The sequence below is a fragment of the Muscardinus avellanarius genome (assembly GCF_963383645.1).
Source record: "Muscardinus avellanarius genome assembly, chromosome: 6".
NCBI lineage: Eukaryota > Metazoa > Chordata > Mammalia > Rodentia > Gliridae > Muscardinus > Muscardinus avellanarius.
Window position 1 is genome coordinate 70,257,411 of NC_137791.1, and position 22,278 is coordinate 70,279,688.

The 22,278-nt window shown below is 39.8% G+C and overlaps 2 protein-coding genes across 5 annotated transcripts in view; one reads left to right on the forward strand and one right to left on the reverse strand.

Annotated features, from left to right (window-relative positions):
* Positions 1 to 1,503: 1,503 nt before the first annotated feature.
* On the reverse strand, positions 1,504 to 11,627 carry MRPS18C (mitochondrial ribosomal protein S18C; the record flags this gene model as incomplete). Of its 4 annotated transcripts, XM_080697848.1 has the most annotated exons (6): positions 1,504 to 1,580; positions 1,878 to 1,937; positions 2,454 to 2,511; positions 3,480 to 3,563; positions 10,275 to 10,327; positions 11,516 to 11,627. In XM_080697848.1, 6 exons carry the CDS (start codon positions 11,610 to 11,612, stop codon positions 1,504 to 1,506), a joined length of 429 nt encoding a protein of 142 aa, XP_080553974.1. The 4 variants fall into 4 exon arrangements, with proteins under 4 accessions (XP_080553974.1, XP_080553971.1, XP_080553972.1 ...); XM_080697845.1 differs by lacking the exon at positions 3,480 to 3,563 and having other exon boundaries at positions 11,516 to 11,612; XM_080697846.1 differs by lacking the exons at positions 1,504 to 1,580; positions 2,454 to 2,511 and having other exon boundaries at positions 1,881 to 1,937; positions 11,516 to 11,612.
* A 392-nt stretch (positions 11,628 to 12,019) lies between these two features.
* The window catches only part of HELQ (helicase, POLQ like), a gene marked incomplete at both ends in the record, with an annotated part of 38,071 nt that continues 27,812 nt past the window's right edge, over positions 12,020 to 22,278 (forward strand). Inside the window, 6 exons of the mRNA XM_080697211.1 lie at positions 12,020 to 12,205; positions 13,189 to 13,900; positions 15,904 to 16,082; positions 16,839 to 17,039; positions 17,664 to 17,736; positions 21,843 to 21,940. Of these exons, the coding sequence (XP_080553337.1) occupies positions 12,020 to 12,205; positions 13,189 to 13,900; positions 15,904 to 16,082; positions 16,839 to 17,039; positions 17,664 to 17,736; positions 21,843 to 21,940 (1,449 nt within the window). The remainder of the gene's footprint in view (positions 12,206 to 13,188; positions 13,901 to 15,903; positions 16,083 to 16,838; positions 17,040 to 17,663; positions 17,737 to 21,842; positions 21,941 to 22,278) is intronic.

Here is a 22,278-nt window from a genome sequence, read left to right on the forward strand (position 1 = left end):
ACTTTTCTTTCTGAATTTTTGAGGAAAGGCTTAAATACATTCTTTTAAACTTTGATACTTAGAACTGGCAAAGAGGCCCTTATATTTTAACAATGTGGAACAAAATATATAAATTATATATTTTATATGGAAGTTTTTATAAACTTTATATAAGTAATTTATGTTACCCTGTATAGAAGTCATTGAAATTTTTACTCCTTGATTAAAAAGTACATTATTGGCTGGGTTTGGTGGCACATCCTTGTTAATCCTGCTTTTGGGAGGCTGAAGTGGGGAGGGATCTGGGTTTTCGCAGCTAGCCCCAGCTACTTAGGCCTCTTTGTAACTCAGTGAGACCCTGTTTCAAAATAAAAATAGGGTTGTGTAGCCCTAAGGTAGAATGCCCTGGGTTTCATCCCTAGTACCACCACACACACACACAAAAAAAGGCTGGGGGTGGAGTTTAGTGGCAAAGTGTACCTGGGTTCAATTCCCAATACCTCACATTGCCAAGCATGGTGGCATATGCCTGTAATCCCTGGGAAGGTGGCTGGGAGGCTGAGACAGAATGATCGCAGGTTTGAGGCCATCCTCAGCAACTTTAATCATCTGTGTTAACATTCATTAATTACCAGGGGGCATTTGAGAAGCAACAAAATACCCGGGGATGGCTGACTTGTGCAAATTGCCGCAGTTGTGTTTTACTAGTGACATAAGTAACTATGGTACTGCATACTGGAGTGGAAGAAGACTGATAATAGATTACGTATATATCATCCCTTTATATAAGTAACGGACACAATTTAAGAATAGACTCATCCAAGAATAAATGATATCTTAGGACAACCCCACTAACAATCCAAACTCGCTCTTTTAATCAGGCATACTTGCATTTGCTAATGAGAACATTATTCTAAGCTGGACATGGTGGTACACACTTGTAATCCCACTATTTGGGAGGCTGAGTCAGAAGGATTACAAATTTGAGGCCAGCCTAGGAAACTTAATGAGAGCCTCCACAATTTAGTGAGATTCTGTTTCAAAATAGGGCTGTTAGGTGTAGGTCATAAGTAGAATGTCCCTAGATTCAACCCCAATACCCTCCCCCGCACACACAAAAGCATATGATTCCAAGCAATTTTAATCCCATAATCACATGGGATTCTTTGTTTTGGACCGAGCCCAGGGACATTCTACCTCCAGGCCCTATTTTTTTATTATTTATTTTGAAACAGGTCTCACTAACTTGCAGAAGGCCTCACTAAGTAGTTGAGGCCAAGAACCTGCTATCTTCCTTTCTCAGCCCTCCAAGTACTGAGAGTACAAGCATACACCACCATCCCTGGCTGAGTATCAACATTTTAAATAAGCAATCTGATCTATAAATGTCTTACTGGTATGGAGGGAAAGCTTCACTTATGATTTCACTCTTGAAATACTTTTCTTCCCAAAGGCTAGTTAAATCAATACTGGCATACAACCATTTATCATAGAACAAATTTATTGATAGTAATGCTATGTAATTTATTCTCGATATCTGATGTTACAAACTTTAGGGTCTTTCAGATATGAAGGATCCTTATACATAACTGGCATAAACCCTGTAAAGAGATAGAAAAAGGTTTTCATAGAAGGTAATGAGCAACATTTTTACTAAATCTAGTTGTTTAAAGTACACTTACCCCCCTCCCCTTTTTTTTTTTTTTTGTGGTACTGGGGATACAACCCAGGGGCCTTCTATCACCGGGCTACACTCCCAGACCTATTTTATATTTTATTTGGAAACAGGGTCTCTTATGCCAGCGGAGGCTGGCTTCGAACCTGCACGATCCTCCTGTCTCAGCCACCCAAGCAGCAGGGAGGGATTACAAGCGTGGCCACCACGCCCAGCCACTTACCCATTATTTGAGCTCTCTTAATTGCTTTTGTAATTTCTTTTTGTTTCTTCCCACAAAGTCCTGAAAAATTTTAAAGAAATGCTTCTTATCCATAAAAAAGGCCAATAGTCAAATTTTATAACAAATTTAAGTTAAAGGTTGTTAAATTCTTTTCTGTAAAGGTCCAGAACAGTAAATATTTTAGACTTAGTGGGGTATATATTCTCCATCATAACTACCCAACTGTGCACTGTTGCTCAAAAGAAACCATATGGCACTATGTAAACAAATGCAAAAACAAGCGGCAAATTGGATCTGATACATGGGCCATAATCACCCAACCAAATCTTAGTCTAGAAATGATGATGATATACTTTACAACATCAAGAAACAACTTTTTAAAGCCCAACTTTTCTATAGTAGCCTGTAGTTAACCTAGAGAGTAAGACAAATAAGATAACCTTTTGGGCTAAGAGGCTTTCTCTAAGTACCTAAATCCAGCCCCTGTGGTATCTGATCTAATAGTGAATTATATCACAATTTGAAAACCTGCCATTTGAAAACCTGCCATTTAAACAATGATTTTAAAAAAAATACCTGTTATATGCCTTCCATAAATGCATCCAGTAAGTGGAGAAATAAACTGGGACAGAAGCTGTATTTTAGTTTTATTTGGAGAGAAAAGAAAACCACGTCAAAACATTTGTTATTCAACCCTGAATGTGTAAATTTCAAGAAAAACAAAACCAATATCCTTATACCTGACCTTAAAATTATATAAAGATCTAAGTTTTAAACAGTATGAGATAAAATAGCTCAACACTTACAAATCATCTTTTAAAACAAGTAACAATATTCGGTGTATTGAAAAAGTTGTCTGCAAACCGTGATCCTCCTGTCTCAGTCTCCCAAATGCTGGGATTATAAATTGCGCCACCACACCAGGCTCTAAAGCTATTTTCTTGACAAATCACAGACAGCATGCTAAGATACTGTTAATTATAACAATTTATTTAATCATTTCATTTATCATGATAGCCTACCAAATACAAAGATAAATTACAGGCTACACTGAAATCTTTAAGGACATGTTGATCCTCTTACTATAGTTTATGTCCTATTAATTTAAATACTTCAGTACTTTTTAGGGGCCAGGCACTGTTCTGGGCACTTCGTACAATCTTCCTACTGTGTTGTAGTTTATAATTTCTTGTTTTTCTCCCTCAAAGGCAGCTACCACTTTATTCAGCTGTCAGTATACTTAACTTCAGCACCATTCACTCCCACCCCCACCCCATTTGCCACTTTTAATTTGCTGAGAGCGAAGCAAGAGGCAGTATTTGAAGCAAAGATCTAGAGAAGATCAGCTCCAGCAGATGAGCATTTTTCAAAGTTTCCCAGCCACCAACTGAGAGTCACTGCCATGGTAAGCTACTGTACTGTGCAGACTTGTGGAAGAAAGAAATACAGAATTGTAATCAGAATTGAAATTATGAAGTTGCTGTACCAGTAACCTCTACATAAAATCTGTTATAAAACTGATATAATTCTCTTTAAGCAAGACTGGCAAAGGAGTGAAATCTTTAAAAAATCAAGTATCACAAAGAAGTAAAAACATCTTACCTGTACATTTTTATAATCTACACGCTTCTCACACAGGATACATTTTTTAAGAGGCTCCTTATAAGGATTTTCCATTGGAACAGGCTAAAATAAAGAAAACAATGTATAACTTAATTTTCATAATGCAAAACTTTTAATTCTGAGGTTTTGTTTTGTTTTGTTTTTTTTGTGTGTGTGGGTCTGGGGATGGAATCCAGGGGCATTTGACCTCCGAGCTATACCCCCTGCCCTATTTTTTATTCTTTATTGTGAAGCTGGGTCTCACTGAGTTGCAGAGTGCCTCACTAAGTAGCTGAGGCTCTCCGTGAACTGTGATCCTCTGGTCTCAGCCTCCCAAATGCTGGGATTACAAGCGTGCGCCACCAAGTCCAGCTTAATTTTGAGTTTTAAAAAACAATTTTAGGACTTCCGGGAAGATGGCGACCAAGAAAAGTGGGGCTTAAGAGCCCCGCTAACAACCAACCTCCATTACCACAAAATAAGCGCCTTTCATAGCCAGAAAACACCATCACCAGAGAAACAAAAAAAACACCAGGCTCCAGAGAGGAGGGGGGACTCAGAATGGAGCTCAGAGCCACAGAGGAGATACGCCGGCCTCACGCTCGACTAGGCGGCAGCAGCGCCTTACTGCTGGCAGCAGCGGCGAGTTCACCGGATGGCTACAGCTACAGACCACCAGGCTCCAGAGAGAACCGGCGGTCAGCGAGCCGAGGGACTCAGACCAGAGCTCAAAACCAGAGAAGAAATACACCAGCCTCACGGCCGAGGGCGTGACAGTAGTGCCATATTGTCACCGGCGGCAGCAGCAGCAAATTCACCGAGTTCACTACAGCTCCATCTGCGTACTCAACAACAGTGAGTCAAATTGCGGGCCCCAGAGGAGAAATCCCAGTACTGCACTCCCAGGGACTTGACCCAGTGGGGGAGTAGCGGTGGCAGAGATATCACACCATAGGAGAAGGCCCAACCTGGCACCCCCCATAGTCTAAAGCAGCCTCTATCGACTCCCTAGGTCGGAGACTCTGTGATACAACCCAGTAAAGGAGTAGTGGGGTCTGAGATACCACAGACTCGAGATCCAGAGCACCTTAAGTGAAGTCTTAGTGACCCAAGGGAAGAACCCAGAGAAGGCACAAACTTCTGAAATCATGGGAAAGAAGAATAACAATGGAGCAATGAATGCCCACAACCCCACAATACCAGAACCCGATAAAACAGAAATTCAGAGATTTCTAGATCAAATCAGGAAAATAACTGTAGAAATAATAGAGGTGTTTCGAAAAGAATTCAGAGAGAGCCAGAAAGAGATAAAGGATGCAATCATTGAAATAAAGGCCTCAATTCAAAGTACAAACAACCGATTAGACCACATGGAGAATAGAATCTCGCTCTTAGAAGATGAGCAATCCAAAAATGAGCGCATAGTTTCTAATCGAGAAAAAAATATCCGACAGCAGGAATCTGACATTGAAGAAATATGGGTCTATTTTAAGAGAGCTAACCTAAGAATAATTGGAATAGAGGAGGGAAAAGAAGGTGAAACCAAAGGGATCAACAATCTCTTCAAGGAAGTAATAGCAGAAAATTTTCCAAACATAGAGCAAGAGGTCGATACACAGGTCCAGGAAACTTATAGAACTCCCTTTAGACAGGATCGGAGAAGAGGATCCTCACGCCACATAATTGTCAAAATGACCAATGTGGAAGCCAAACAGAGAATCTTAAAGGCAAAAAAACAAAGGGCCAAGTGACATTCAGAGGCAAACCAATTAGAATCACTTCAGACTTCCCAAACCAAGTCATGAGAGCCAGAAGGGCTTGGAGTAACATATTCCAAACTCTGAAAGAAAACAACTTCCAGCCAAAAATTTCCTACCCAGCAAAACTTTCTATCAAATTAGATGGAAAAATAAGAAGCTTCCATGACAAACAGAAACTGAAGGAATTTATGTCTTCAAAACCAGCGCTAGAGAAAATACTCAAAGAGATTAACTACAAAGAAGAAATAGGTAGCCGGGCGTGGTGGCGCACGCTTGTAATCCCCGCGCTTGGGAGGCAGAGACAGGAGGATCGCACAGGTTCGAAGCCAGCCGCGCGCGCTGGTTTAGGAGACCCTGTTTCCAAAATGAAAATGTAAAAAATAGTTCTGGGAGTGTAGCCTGGAGGTAGAAGGGCTTCCAGAAACCCCAGTACCACCAGAACCAGAGAAACAAGATTTTCCATCTAACAGACAACTAAGATTGGTTATCTGTGGAGATTCATTATTTATGTTAGTCTTTTACCTATCTCTAAATTGTATTGTTTGCTTTTATTGTTGCTAATTTTTAGGATTTCTAGTTGGAATATTAATATACCTTCAGATATAGCATTTGGAAATATTTTATCCCATTCTATCAGTAACTTTTAACTCTGTTTACACTGTCTTTGGATATACAATATTTTTTTTATTTTTTAGGGAGTTTGTTTACCCTTCTGTTGCCTGTGCCATTGAAATCATATCCAAGAAATCACTGCCAATTTCAATGATGTGAGGTTATGACCCAGATTTTCTTCTATAAGTTTATAGTATTAAAATTTATATTTAGGTCTTTTATCTATTTTGAGTTAATATTTGTATATGGGATTAGGTAAGGGTCCAATTTTATTCTTTTTCATGTAATTATTATTTTTCAACAATATTTAGTTAAAAGATAATTATTTCCTCCACCAAATGTTTGTGGAAACCTTGTCAAAAATAACTTGACAATATATGGAAGAATTTAGCTCTAGGCTTTTATTTAACTCCAATGGTTTATATATCTGCCTTTAGAACAGTACTACACTGTTTCAATTATTGTAGCTTTATATGGTTTGAAATCAGAAAATATATATCTTCTAGCTTTGTTCTTTTTCGAGATCGTTTTGGGTATCTAGAGTCCTTATTCCATATTAGGATAGATTTTTTTCTGAAAAATAAATATATAAATATATGATAGTTTCACCTAAAAAAAAAAGAAAAAAATATTCTCTGGTAAGAAAGAAAGCGAAAAGAAATATTGAAATGTTATCTTTAAGTTATCAAAAGCTTGGTATCAGACAAATGAAACTGTTATGTGAGATTATCATTTTTAATTTTGGATAAATTGCTATAATACTAGATGTCAACCACTAAGCCAAACATGGGAAGGAGGGATGGGGAGGGAATGGGGTGGGGATCGGGTGGTGGCTGACTGGGCGATGTGTGCATGTATGTCTACAAAAGCTTTTTTGTATCCCACTATGATGTATGAATACAGTGCACCAATAAAAAATTAAAAAATAAAAATAAAAAACAATTTTAAACCCGCTAGTCACGCATGATTGCAATCCCAGCATATGGAAGGCTGAGACAGGAGGATAGTGGTTTGCAAGTAATCTCAGCATTTGGGAGGCTGAGACAGGAGAATAGTGGTTTGCGACAGCCTCAGCTACTTAGTGAGGCCCTCTGCAACTCAGTGAGACCCTGTTTCACTGAGTTATAAATAAATAATAAAATAAATAAAATAAAAAAGAATAAAATAAAATAAATAAAGAATAAAAAATAGAGCTGAGGGTGTAGCTTGGAAGTAGAATGTCTCTGGGTTCCATGCCCACTACCACAAATAAAAAAAATAAACAATTTTAAGGCCGGGCGTGGTGGCATACCCTTGTAATCCCCGTGCTTGGGAAGCGGAAACAGGAGGATCACGCTGGTTCAAAGCCAGCCTCGCTGGCTTAAGAGACCCTGTTTCCAAATAAAAAATATAAAATAGGTCTGAGAGTGTAACCTGGAGGTAGAAGGGTTTCCAGGAACCCCAGTACCACAAAAAATAAAAAATAAACAATTTTAAAGTCACTATATTTAAATCCATTCAAAGGCACACAATTTCTCCATATTTTGTACAGGTACTTTATTTTGCTTCAGACTGGCTAAAAAAGAATTAACTAATGGAGGATTCTGAAACGAAACCGTTGTAAGAAAGGGTTTAGAGAAGAAAAAATTCAAGTCTGATAAAGTACTGGTATTAAGCAGGTGTGGGACATGACACTTGGCTCCATTGCTATTTTTATATTATAAATAGATAATGCCCCATGACTTACTGTAATAAAAGGTTTTTTGACTTCAACTTCATGGCCCCAGACTGCTACATAAGTTTCCATCAGCCTTTTTGGATTTTCTGTCTTCACTACTGCCTTTGATGGTTTTGTTCCATTCCTCCCTCCTACTGTCAGAATGGTTATCTCCAATAAGGATGCACTTAATTTAGAAATGCCTATGAAGTCCATGATCTCATATAATTGTATGCAAAATTTCAAAGAAATAAGACAGTGTACCTTTTTCCGTGGGGAGGATCCATAGCTTTCATTAGTTTCGGGGATTTATGACATACTAAAAAAAAAGTTCCTTTATTTCCTTATAGTATGGTATGAGCACAAGCCTGTAATCCCAGTGGCTTGGGAGACTGAGACAGGAGGATCCCAAGTCTGAGGACAGCCTGGGCAACTTGGTAAGACCCTGTCTCAAAATTAAATGGGGCTAGGGATATAGCTCAATGGTAGAGTGCTTGCCTCGCATGTGTAAGGCCCAAGATTCAACTACCAGTACCACTGGCTAGCTGAAGAAATGCAATGGTTTGGAATTAGATAACCAAGATGGATACGTAGAAGTGCTAGATAAGTCTCCATACTCCAATTTCTTTCTTTCTTTTTTTTTTTGGGGGGTGGTACTGGGGTTCCTGGAAGCCCTTCTACCTCTGGGCTACACTCCCACGGGCTACACTCCCAGACCTATTTTATACATTTTTATGTGGAAACAGGGTCTCTTAAGCCAGTGCGGCTGGCTTCGAACCTGCGCGATCCTCCTGTCTCCGCCTCCCAAGCGCGGGGATTACAAGCGTGCGCCACCACGCCTGGCGTTCCAATTTCTTAATCCAATTTTTTTTTTTTTTTTTTTTTTTTTGCGGTACTGGGGATAAAATTCAGGGGCATTCTACCTCAGAGCTATACCACCAGCCCTATTTTTTTATTCCTTATTTTGAAACGGGGTCTCACTGAGTTACAAAGGGCCTTACTAAGTAGCTGAGGCTTTCCTCAAGCTTCAATCCTTCTGTCTCAGCCTCCCAAATGCTGGGATTACAAATGTGTGCCCCCATGCCCAGTTTCTTAATCCAATTTATATTCAACTCACATGCAATGACTATATTCCTTAACAGTGAGCTAAGTGCTTTGTATGGGATGATTAGTGTCAAACTAATTACTTTTGTATGTAATACGAAAACCTAGGTTGCCAAAGTTTGTACTTATACTTTAAACACACAAATAGCCAGGTGTGGTGGCGCACGCTTGTAATCTCCACGCTTGGGAGGTGGAGACAGGATTGTGCAGGTTTGAAGCCAGCCATGCTGGTTTAAGAGATCCTGTTTCCAAATTTAAAAAAAAGTATAAAATAGGTCTGGGAGTGTTGCCCGGAGGTAGAAGGGTTTCCAGGAACCCCAGTACCAAAATAAATAAATAAATAAATAAACCCACAAATATACATAGGTTAGAAACTAATTTTTTTTTTTTTTTTTTTTTTTTTTTGTGGTACTGGGGTTCCTGGAAGCCCTTCTACCTCCGGGCTACACTCCCAGACCTATTTTATACTTTTTTATATTTGGAAACAGGGTCTCTAAAGCCAGCACAGCTGGCTTCAAAACTGCACGATCCTCCCGTCTCTGCCTCCCAAGCGCGGGGATTACAACGTGCGCCACCACGCCTGGCTACAGGTTAGAAACTATTAAATGTCAAACTTTAGTTGTTTTTGTGTGTGGGGGGGGTACTAAGGATTGAACCAGGGGCATTCTACCTCCAAGCTATACCCCCAACCTTATTTTTATTTTGAAACAGGATCTTGCTAGGTTGATGAGAGTCTCACTACTTGCTGAGGTTCTACCTGTAATCCTTCTGCCTCAGCCTCCCAAGTACTGGAATTACAGGCATGCAATACTAAGCCTGACCTCAAACTTTAGTTTTGATCCCTCATTAAGGTAGACCAACAAAAGTGATGAGTAAGACATAAGGATAATCCCTTTGTTCAATTATCTATAATTTATTTTGTCTACCAAAACTACCTTTTGAAATTTCTAAATCACAAGTGTTTATTTTTAATATCTAGGAAGAAAAAATATGGCATTACAGAATCCAAACTTCTAGGAGTCTAGGGATTTTCTTACTTTGAAACTCACTTTATGCCGGGTGTGGTGGTGCAGGCTTGTAATCTCCGCGCTTGGGAGGCTGAGACAGGAGGATCACACAGGTTCAAAGCCAGCCTTAGCTACTTAGTGAGGCTCTCAGCAACTTAGTTAGACCCTGTTTCCAAATAAAAATATAAAATAGGTCTGGGAGTATAAACAGAGATAGAAGGCCTCTGGGTTCCACCCCCAGTACCACCAAAAAAAAAAAAAAAAAAAAAAAAAGAAACTCACTTTAAGTGACTATAATGAATGAATTATAATTTTGAGCCAGGCATGGTGATGCATATCTGTAATCCCAGTACTTGGGAGGCTGAGGCAGGAGAATCTCAAGTTCACTGCCAGTCTTAGCACCTTAGCAAGGCCATCCACAATTTAAGTGAGTCCCTGTTTAAAAATTAAAAAAAAAATAGGGCTGGGGTGTATAGTTCACAAGTAGAATGTCTTTAGGTTCAATCCCCAGGAAAACACACACACACAGAAAAAAAGGAATGCAAACTCAGACATTTTTTACCACAGCTTGGTCATACTTGCAAATATCATATTAACATAAAGAAAAAAATCTTACCAGGTCTTCATTGTTGGTTACTTGTTTATATGAACAACCTCTTCTCCATAGTACTGCAATTAAAAATGGAAAGAGCAATAAACCAGTTCTTTTATTAACTGAGTAGCTAATAGAGTGTTGTTTTAGCCAGGCACAGTGGCACATGCCTGTAATCACATCTACTTGAAAGGCTGAGGGAGAAAGATGGCAAATTTATGGCCAGCCTGGACAATGAAGTGAAACTTCCTCTCAAAATAAAAATTTTAACAGACTAGGCATGTATTTCAGTGGTAGTGCACTTGTCTAGTATGTGTGAGGTCCTAGGTGTGATCCCCAGTACTGGAGGGAAAAAAAAGCTTTTTCTTTTTCTGGATTTAAGATGAATCAAGAGACAAAATGGTTTTTATTCCTTATAATCACAATAACTGTTTAGCAATCCTTATTTAGATTTGAGGTAAAAATAAGACAAAATGGGTGATTCCCAGGACTTTGGGGATAGGGGACATATTTTTCCACCCATAAAAACTCTCACCTGCTCCCTTCCTGACATTTACTTTTTCATTCCACAGTTAGAGACCGATTGTAACGCAAATACGCACAGAAGAAACAAAAAGGCATATTCATAGCAAATGGAGAATGCGTAATAAATTCTCTCTATAGCAGTTGATAGAAAAAGCATGGAAAAGATGAAGTTGCAGAAATTACAGACTCAAGGGCCTATGTCACAATTTCGCTCTGATCGGCGATCTTAGACATCTGGGGTTGGCTACCGGGTAACTCTAGAAATTTCCCTTTCTCATCAAGTATATCCAGAAGTCTTGGGCAAGTCCTTGCCTTGTGTGAGTGTATGTATGTGGTACTACCTCTGAGGTGCATCCCCAGTCCTTTTTATTTCCTCTTTTGAAAGAGGGTCTCGTTAGGTCGCTTGAGAGTCTAGCTAAGTTGCTGTCTGGTCTCAAACATGCCATCCTCCTGTCTCAGTCTGGGATTACAGACGTGCGCCACCACGCACAAATGACCCTGCCTCTTTTAAAGAATTATTTCATTCAACCCTTTCCTTTTAGGTTTAAACTGTTTTTACAGGAGTCGACTAAGGATCTCACGTTCCTCTCAGCTCTAAAGGACTAGTCATGGTCCATTACAGGTTCCCGCTCATCTTGGAGAAGCAACTGCCCAAAAACCAGCATCGCGGTGGCACAGTGACGCCTCCACCGACCCTTTGGGCCGAGGCGATGGCTGCGGTGCTCCAATGTAAACTTTACCCGTGTGTGTTCCGGGACCCGTGAGGCCGGCAGCAGCGGTTACCCAGTGTGTCAACTTCTTCCTCCCTAGACCACTGCAAACAGCAACCGCCGCCATGGTTCACTGTCTTTCCTTTTCCTTTCCTTTCTCTAAATCGTTCCGGTAGGTCCCTCCCCGTACTCTTCCCGGGTTGGCCGGAGAACTCCACTCAAAGGTTCCGGGGGCGAACATAGGCGCAGTGGGCGGGGTTTTCAATCGGCTCGCGCGCGCCTTTAGGTTCCCGCCCTCTCGCGCCAGTCGTCACGTGACGCTTATGATTGACAGAGGAGAAGGCCGCACCCACTCCTGCGCCCCGGCGGCCTGAGAGCCCTGGGCGTCAATTCGCGGTGTTCACCAAAGGTGGATGGAGATCCGAGCCCAGTTTCTCGTGGTTGCCGCCTCCGCTCAGCCCTTCACGCTCCCCTCCACCTGAGCGTGGAGGCCGAGTCTGGAAACGGCGTCCGGGCAGGGCCTGGGCCCCAGCCATGGACGATGGCGGTTCCCGCCTCCGCCGGCGGGTGTCTGTCCGCAAAAGGAGCCGCCCTAGCCTAGAGAGCAGCTTTCCACCCCCCACGGCGGCCGAGCTCGAGCCCGGGGATGCGCGGGAAGAGGAGGAGGAAATGGTGGCTGCGAGCCCGCGGCGGAAAAACTTGGGCGCACAGGCGATCGAGGTACAGCTTCATGAGCTCTGCACTTTCCCTGAGCGCCGCGCCTAGACCACCTCAGGGCGGCGGCCGCGCCCAGACCTGCTGCCTCCTGTGTCCACTGCAGGGGCCGGGAAACCAGGCACAGAAGGCTTCAAACTGCAAATTGTGGTAGTTTCTCCCCAGGTGCAAACAATTGACCAGTTACTTAATGTCTTGATTTGCTTCTCCCGCCTTTGTTTCCGCTGCTAATTGGCATTTGTACAGAAAGTGACGTGACTGTGACGCAAACCCGGACTTCGAAGTTACGATTGCACCTATTTTACTAATAAAATTCATTTATTGATGACTCACTACGTACTGTTTTTTTTGTTAAACAAGCTAGATTTTACCAAAAAAAAAAAAAAAAAAAACAAGCCCTGAGAAGTTAAACTACAGTTCTGACTCTGACATCTGTGTTTTTAATCATTTCATTATATTGCTGCCTTCACGTTTACATGTCTTCTCTTGAGTAGACCACTCCAAGTCACTGTGCACACTCGGTCTCCTTTACAAATTTAGAACAGAATTTCTTTGTAGTACCTAGGGGTACAACCGTGTTTTTGTTGGAAGCCAGACACTGTGTCAGAGTCTAGGAGGGGAGTGCTGTGGCTACTGTTTAAGGTTTTAACATGGGTTTAAGAATTAGAATCCCAGGAGCTAAAGGTGTAACCGTGTTAGAAAGCCTGTGCCAAGCCCTGGATTCAATCCCAGTACCAAACAAAACAACAAAAAATTAAAAATAGATATAAAATTAGAATTCCAGTATTACTACAACACCTCAGAAATACTGTTTAGGCAAAATAATTTTGCCTTTCTGGGCCTCTATTTCTTCATCTGTAAAGTGGTGGTGATAATATTTATTTATAGGACAATTTGTGTATAATTATATATTTGGTACAGCCCTAGGCTGAAGTTTTTATTCTTAGTGAAATTGGAATTGTCCGTAAGTCTTTTTATTTTCTTTCCAGAATAATGACAGTGAAGAGGACATGTTTGGTGACTATGATAGCTTTGCTGAGAATTCCTTTTTAGCTCAAGTTGAAGACCTGGAACAAAAATATATACAAATTCCTGAACATAGGAAACATGCCACAGACTTTGCCACTGAAGATCTTGGTTCAGAAAACATCAGAAACAAACTCAGTCCAACTACTGTAAGCAACTTTACTGAGTGTAAAGTTGATATGCACACGAAGAACCAGAGTGGGCATGAAGATGTCCCTGTTGAACCTGGAGCTGATCTTTTGTATGATGTGCCTTCTTCTCAGGTTTTATTCTTTGAAGCTTTACAGAACTCAGCAAATGATTTGGGCGATCATCCTAAAGGAAGGGATGAGAACTCGCCCTCTCACAAGACCGTGAATGAAGAATTGCCTCATAATCACATAGAGCAACCCCAGCAAGATGCTGAATCCTCTTCTACAGTCAGTGGTAATTCGGATATGAGTAGGAGAAAGAGTATTAAAGATCATCTAAAAAGTACCATGACTGTTAATGCCAAGGCCCAAACACCAATATTTTCTAGGAGTAAACAGCTCAAAGAGACTCTGCTATCTGAAGAAATTGATGTTGCTAAGAAAACAATTGAGTCATCGTCAGATGACCTTGGTCCTTTTTATTCATTACCCAGCAAAGTGAGAGACCTTTATGCTCAGTTCAAAGGAATTGAAAAATTATATGGTAATGCCTTTTGGTGGGATGAAAACAAATTTCCATCATGAACACAATATCAGTACAAATCAATACAAGCAAATGCTTTCAGGGTCCTATTTCTGATCCTGAAAAATCAAAATATGAGATGTCTCAGCCTTCTATCCCTATCCTGTCCCTACTTAACCTCTTTCTTTCCCTTCACAATTATACTTCCCAAACCAGTTATTTTTGCATTCTTTCCTTACTTCAAGTAATTCTCCAGTATACTTTTAATTCTGGATTCTGTGCTCTTGCTTAAGATATAATAAAGCCGTATGTGGTGGCACACATATATAATCCCACTACTTAAGAGACTTGAGACAGGAGAATCAGGTTTGCAGCCAGCCTCAGCAAGTTAGGCCATCTGCAACTTAGACTCTGTTTCAAAATAAAAAATAAAAGAATAGGGCTGAGAGTATAGCTCAAAGGTGGATTGCCCCTGTAATCCCAGTAGCTGGGAGGCTGAGACATGAGGGTTGCAGATTCAAGGCCAGTGTGTACAAACTTAGTAAGACTTTGTTTCAGAATATAAACTAGGTCTGGAGATATGGCTCAGAGATAGGACACCCTAGGGTTCAAACTCCACTACCACAAACTAACAAAGAATATAACTTATAAATTGTGAGGGTCATAGTTTAAGAGCTAAGGGTTTGTATTACCCTAGAAGTGGATGTTAATTTCCTTCTGTATTTCTCTTAGCATCATGTTCTTTTTTGTTGTTTGTGTTTTGTGGTACTGGGGATGGAACCTAAGGGCCTTCTACCTCCAGCTACCCCCACAAACCTATTTTATTTTTTTGTTTGAAAACAGGGTGTCACTAAGTTGCTGAGAGCCTCGTGGAGTTGCTGAGGGCCTCACTAAGTACCTGAGGTTGCTATCCTCCTATCTCAGCCTCCAAAGCACTGAGATTATAAGCATGTATCATCATACCTGGCCTCGTTTTGTTTTTTACAGTACTGAGGATCACACCCAGGGTTACTCTACCACTGAGCTATATCCCTAGCTTTTCTTACTTTTTACTTTGAGATGGTTTCACTAAGTTGCTGAGACTGGCCTTGAACTTGTGATCCTCCTGTTTTAGTCTTCTGAGTAGCTGGGATTGCTGGTATATACTACCATACCTGGTTTTGTTCTTCTACATTTTCTGTCAGAATAATTCCTTGAGGACAGGGCTTTATCTTCTTTTGTAACTAGCACTATTTACACTCCTGTAGGTTCTCAACTGCTGTATATGTATGGACACATACTCAGCCTTCTTATGAATTCTAGTCTTATTACTTTAACATTTAGTTCCTCATCTATAAAGAGGGGAGAACAGATGTGGTGGTGTGTGCCTGTAATCCCAGTACTTGGGAGGCCGAGGAGGATAACAGGTTCGAGGCTTGCCTCAGCAACTTAGGCCCTGTTTCAAACTAAAAAAATAAAATAGGGTTGGGGGCATAGCTTGAAGGTGGAATGCCTCTGGGCTCAACCCTCAGGACCAAATAAATAATTGAGTGAATGAATGAATGAGATAGGCTTATCAGTTTAAAATTATATTCAAACCATTCAAAATCTGGCTGGGCGTGGTGGTACATGCTTGTAATCCCCGTGCTTGGGAGGTGGAGACAGGAGGATCACGCAGGTTCGAAGCCAGCCGCGCGCGCTGGCTTAGGAGACCCTCTTTCCAAATTAAAAAAAAAAAAAATTAAAAAATAGGTCTGGGAGTGTAGCCCGGAGGTAGAAGGCCTTCCAGGAACCCCAGTACCACCAAAATTCTGGTCCCTAGGTTGCTGAGACTGTCTGCAAACTGCAATCCTCTTGTCTCGGCCTCCCAAATGCTGGGATTGCAAGAATGCCACCATATTTTTATTGGTGCGTCTCACATCATAATGTAATTCATAGTGGTAGAGAGATGTGATTTTTTTTTTCCTTTTGGAAAACTTTTTTTGGGGATTGAGAATATGAAAAGGGGAAATAATACCTGTTTTTTTTTCTCTTTAATTTTACAGAATGGCAACATACTTGCTTAACACTGAGTTCTGTGCAAGAAAGAAAAAATTTAATATATTCCTTGCCAACGAGTGGTGGGAAAACCCTGGTGGCAGAGATTTTAATGCTACAAGAACTGCTTTGCCGAAGGAAAGATGTTTTAATGATCCTCCCATATGTGGCAATTGTCCAAGAAAAGGTGTGTTTTTAAAAAATATTATTTGCTCAGGAGGCAGAGACAGGAGGATCACAGTTTGTGGACAGCATCAGGTACTTAGTGAGGCCCCTTGCAACTCCGTGAGACCCTGTTTCAAAAATAAAAAGAATAAAAAATTAGGTCTGGGGGTGTAACTCAGAGGTAGAATGCCCCTGGGTTCCATCCCTAGTACTGCCAAAAAAAAAAAAAAAAAGTTACTTGCTAATATTATTGTGACATTAAGATCTAAACACTAACATAATAACTTTTTATTGAATGTGAATAGGTACCTCTTCATAATGGAGAATATTTTTATGATGTACAAAAGCAGCATAGAATGCTTATCTAAAATCTCTTCAAATACTAATTACCTTTTGTAGAAGTTTTATTATTTTCTAAACTGGCAAATTGAATTTATTATAACTGCCCTATTAATATTTACCTGCTTTTTCAACCAGAAATTAACCAATTACTGTATCAAAATATGTTTTTCTGATTATGTGTGTGTGTGTGGTACTGAGGTTGGAACCCAGGGGCTTTCTACCTCCGGGCTATACTCCCAGATTTTTTTTATACTTTATTTGGAAACAGGGTCTCACTAAGTTGCTGAGAGCCTCACTAAGTAGCTGAGGCTGGCCATGAACCTGCGATCCTCCTCAGCCTCCCAAGTGCTGGGATTACAAGTGTGTACTACCACACTTGGCTCTGTGGGGATTTTTTGTTTGTTTTTGTTGTTGTTGAGTTCAACCAATATTCTAGATTTCAGGTTTGTCAAGTTTTGGTGTAGAACTTGGTTTCTTTGTTGAAGAATATGCTGGAAGCAAAGGAAGGTTTCCTCCAACTAAAAGAAGGGAAAAGAAATCACTGTATATTGCCACTATTGAAAAAGGTCACAGCCTGGTGAACTCCTTGATTGAAAATGGAAGGATTAGTAGCCTGGGTCTGGTTGTTGTAGATGAGGTTGGTTACTATTTTTGTAATTTATTAACATTTTGTTATATTAAAATACCATATTTGTTATTCTGGTTATTATGGTGATCTACTTACAAAAGTAATTTTTTTCAATATATAGTCAGTTCAGTTGAAGATATTCTATACTTGATAATTTAAGTTTGGTTTTATATCAGTGTTTCTTGAAGTGTGAATATGTGGTGAGTAAATTTATAATAATACTTATAAATCTCAGAAGTGTCAGATTATGCTGGGCATGGTGGTACATGTTTGTAATTCTAGTTCTTGGGAGGTTGAAACAGGAGGATCAAAGGTTCAAGGACAGCATCAACAAGTAGTGAGGCACTCATCAACTTAGTGAAACCCTGTTTTAGAATAAAAATAACATCAGCTGGACGTGTAGCTCAAAGGTAGAATGCCCCCAGGTTCTATCCTCAGTGCCAAAAAAAAAAAAAGAAGAAGAAGAAAGGGGCCAGTAAAATACCAGTGAAATAAACGTACTATAGTTGTAATATCCAAAATGTTGAAAAGTTATAAAGCAAGAACTATATATTCTTTCCATACAAATATATTCACGTTTTATATGGGTATTGTATGAGAATTGACCTCTGCCCTTTTCTTTTAATCTCAAAGTTGCACATGCTTGGTGAAGGGAGCCGTGGTGCTATATTGGAAATGACTCTAGCAAAAGTCCTCTACACTAGCAGTAAGTACTTATTGACTTAAAATCAAAAGGCCTAACTATAAATGATTTTATCTCATCACTAGGTTATGTAACCTTGAGCAAGATACTTAACCTTTCTGCCATAGTTTTTAATTTCTGAAGTAAATAAACAAATTTTGTTGGAAGAATGGATGGATGCATACATAGACTTTTGAAGATAAATGAAATTGGTATTTGAGGAAAACCTTGATTATTGTCCTACACTCTGTGTGCTGTGGCACATCACTCAGTTGTTGTGATTTGGTTTTGTTTTGTTCGTTTTTTTTTGGTACTCATACCAAGGATATGCTACCTCTGAACTTTTTAACTACACCCATTTCTTTATATATTTTATTTTGAAATAGGTCTCATTAAGCTGGGTGTGGTGGCACACTCTTATAATCCCAGTACTTAAGAGGCTGAGTCAGGAGCAGTGCAGTTGGCAGACAGACTCAGCTACTACTTAGTGAGGCCCTTTACAACTCAGTGAGACCCTGTTTCAAAATAAAGAATAAAAGTAGGGCTGGGGGTGGAGCTCAGAGGTAGAATGCCTCTGGGTTCTATCCCCAGTACCTCAAAAAAAAATTTTTTTTCACAGAGTTGCCGAGACTGGCCTTGAACCTGCGGGCCTCCTGTCTCAGCCTCTCAAGTGCTGGTATTACAGGTGTGTGCCACCATGCTTGGCTCTATCTTTGTGTTTCTTTATCTACAGAAATGGAATTAATAATGGCAATGACCTGATGATATGGTTGTGAGGATTTATTTATATTAAAATTATTAAATCAATACTTATTGGTATTGTGTTATAATACTTTGCATATGGAATAATTATTAAGTATAAAGATCAATTCTTAAGCCAGGCATGGTGGTGCATGCCTGTAATCCCAGCATTCAGGAGACTGAGACAGGAGGATCACGGTTCGTGGACAGCCTCAGGTACTTAGTGAAGCTCTTTGCAACACAGTGAGACCCTGATTCAAAATAAAAAATAAAATATAGGGCTGGGGGTGTAGCTCAGAGGTAGAATGCCCCTGGATTCTATCCCCAATACACTCCCCTACCCCCAAAAAAAATCAATTCTTTTTTTTTTTTTAATTTGGAAACAGGGTCTAAGTTGCTGAGAGCCTCACTCAGTAGCTGAGGCTGGCTTCGAACCTGTATGATCCTCCTGTCTCAGCCTCCCAAGGGTTGGGATTACAAACGTGCACCACCATGCAATTCTTGAAATGGGGTGGGGAGATGCTGGACACCGAATCCAAGGTCTCACATTCTAAGTGCCTACTCTCATACTAAGCTATATCCTCAGGCCCAGAAAATTATCTTTATTAATTTTATAATTATATTATCTATATTTAGGGAGGCTGTAGCACTTTATTTTTACTTTTTGGTACTGGGATTGAGCCCAGAGGTATTCTATCCTGAGATAAACCCCCAGCCCTCTATTTTTTATTCTTTATTATGAAACAGGGTCTAACTGAGTTGCAGAGAGCCTCACAAGTAGCCAAGGCTGGCTGTGAATCTGATTCCCGTTTCAGCCTCCTAATGCTAGGATTACAAGTGTGCACCACCACACCCTGCTATGAGTTAATCTTTTTAAAGCATCTACCACATAGCAGACATTTATTTGCTGTCATGTAATTTTGTCTTTCTTTCACTGCTGCATTACACTTATTAGGTAATGAAATTAACCTCCTATGTTTTTTTTTTTGCTTCCATGCCATTTCTAAGCTTATTCATTTTATAGATTGATGTTACCATAATTCATTGTAGACTTTCCCCTTGTCCCTTACAGTGTTTGCTAGTTATCATCCATACTCCTGACTTTGAGGACTTCCTGTGTGTTCATGACTCCCAGTCTGTATTTCCCAATCTATATTTCCAGTTCGCTCCTCTCTTCTGAGATGCAGCTGTCAACTGGACATGCCTGCTTGAATATTTTGTGAGCAGCCAAGCCTAACTTATTCCCTTCAGATTCTTTCTTCAGTCTGAATTCCCCCTATCACTCTCCAGACAGCCAGTCACGCCAGAATCTTACACTGTTTTGTTTCATTTTGTGGAACTGACGACTGAACCCAGGAATTCTACCTTTGAGCTATATCTCAGACCTACTTTTATTTATTTCACTTTGAAACAGGGTCTCACTAAATTGCTGAGGCTGACCTTGAACAGGCTGTGAGGCTGTATGTAATCCTCCTGTCTCAGCCTCCCGACTGAGATTACAGGTATGTACCACCTTGCCTGGCTTTGTTTTTGTTTGAGGTAGGATCTTACTATGCTGCCCAGGCTAGCCTCAAACTCCTGGGCTCAAGCCATCACCCTGCCTCAGATTCACCACGTTTAATCAGCAACCAAATTCTATTTGGTTTACCTCATGAATATATTTTCAATTTTATCTTTCTTGTCCATCTTTTTTTTATCTTTCTAGTTCAGTATTTCATCCTTTCTTACCTATGTTGCCACAGAAAGCACCAAGATTTTCCTCTGTTTTTAATTATTGACCACTGCTTTTTCCCACACCACACCCATCTTATTTAGTGCAGAATCAATGATCTTTTCTATATGCAAACCAAGATAATTTATTTGACTAGTTAGCCTCCTTTAATAGCTGCCCTTTGTTTCTGTGTAAATCCCAAGTTCACAGCACAGCCTTTCTTTTCTTTTTGTCTTTTCTTTTTCTTTTCTTTTTTTTTTTTTTTTTTCCGGTACTGGGGATGGAACCCAGGACAGTCTACCTCTGAACTACACCCCTAGTCCTGTTTTTTATTCTTTATTTTGAAACTTGGTCTCACTAAGTTGCAGAGGGCCTCACTAAGTAGCTGAGGCTGTCCACCAACCGCGATCCTTCTGTCTTAACCTCCTGAATGCTGGGATGATTACAAGTGTGCACCACCCCCCCCAAAAAAAAAATCATAATGAATATCCTACTTCTTTCCAAGTTTGAAATTTTATAATTTTTTTTATACTGAGGATTGAACCCAGGGGCATTCTACCTATTCTTTAATTCTTTACTTTGAAACAGGGTCTCACTAAATTGCAGAGGGCCTTAGTAGCTAAGGCTGGCTGCGAACCTGCAATCCTCCTGTCTCTGCCTCCCAAGTACTGGGATTACTTTACAAGCATGCACCACCACATTTGGCTTGAAATTTGATAAAATTTTAAGTAGCAACTTTCAGTATACCTAAAATATTTAATTCTCTGATTGCCAGAATAATACTGTTAATATACAGGTTGAGCCTCCCTCATCTGAAATACTCCAAAATCCAAAACTTTTTGAGTGCCAACACAATATGATCAATGGAATTTTTTTTACTGGCCTAATGTGATGAGTCACAGTCAAAATTCAGGTGCTCTAAAAATATTGTACAAAATTACCTTCTGACTGTGTGCACAAGGTATGTATGAAACACACATGAATTCTGTGTTTAGATTTGCATCATCTCCCCAAAATATTTATGTATATGAAAATATCTAAAATCTGAAAGATCTGAAATACTTCTGGTCCCAAACATTTTTTTGTACTTTTATTGGTATATTATCATCTTATAATCTCACATCATAATGTGGTTCACAGTGATAGTGATACACGCACACCGCAGTTGATGAGTTTCCCCCTGGCTCCTTTCCTACTTCGTCCTTCCCCATATGTAATATTGAAAATGGCATTGATGCTTTCACATATGTGCGTGGAAATGTTTTCTTCATTAATTCTTCCTCTCCCCCCACCATCCCCTAGACCGCTGCCTTTGCTCTACTGGGGTTTCTCTTCCATTATCTAAAGTCCTTGGTATCCTGATTACTCCGAAAACATATGACCCTTCACTTTCTGTGACTGGCTAGTCTCACTTAACATAACATTTTCTAGGTCTATCCATATTTCTGCAAATGAAATAAGTTTGTTCTTTATTGGTGAATAGAACAAAAAATAGTCCCAGACATTTCTGATAAAGGATATTCAGCCTGTATTTATAGTTTTCTCACTTCTCCCCAATTCCCCTTTCCAATATCATTCAGGAAGAATTAAGATTAAAAAATGTTGCTAAAATTACTTTATGATACAGTAAATAACGGTTTTCTTAATATTTTGAGATCTTGTATGTTTTTTTTTTCAGAGACAACTCAAATTATTGGTATGAGTGCAACGTTAAACAATGTTGAAGACCTACAACAGTTCCTTCAAGCAGAATATTATACCAGTCATTTTAGACCAGTATGTACCTAAGGTTTGCAATGTATTGATTATGTTATATATTCACCTTAGAAATAAAAATAGTAAACAGTGTATTTTAAAAATCTATGGAGTAATATAGGGGCATAACTCTTTTCATTGTGGCTATATGCTAATAGCTTGTGAATAGAGAATGTAAATTCTGTGGAGTCGGGGATCATGGCTTTGGTTACTAATGTATCTATAACAACTTAGAACAATTCCTGTCCTATGGGCTCTCAATTAATATTTATTAAATGAATTATTGCAGACCTGTTTAATTTTTTACTTATTCTCTGAAGTAAAACTTCCATTTGGCCAATATTGAGGGAGACATATTT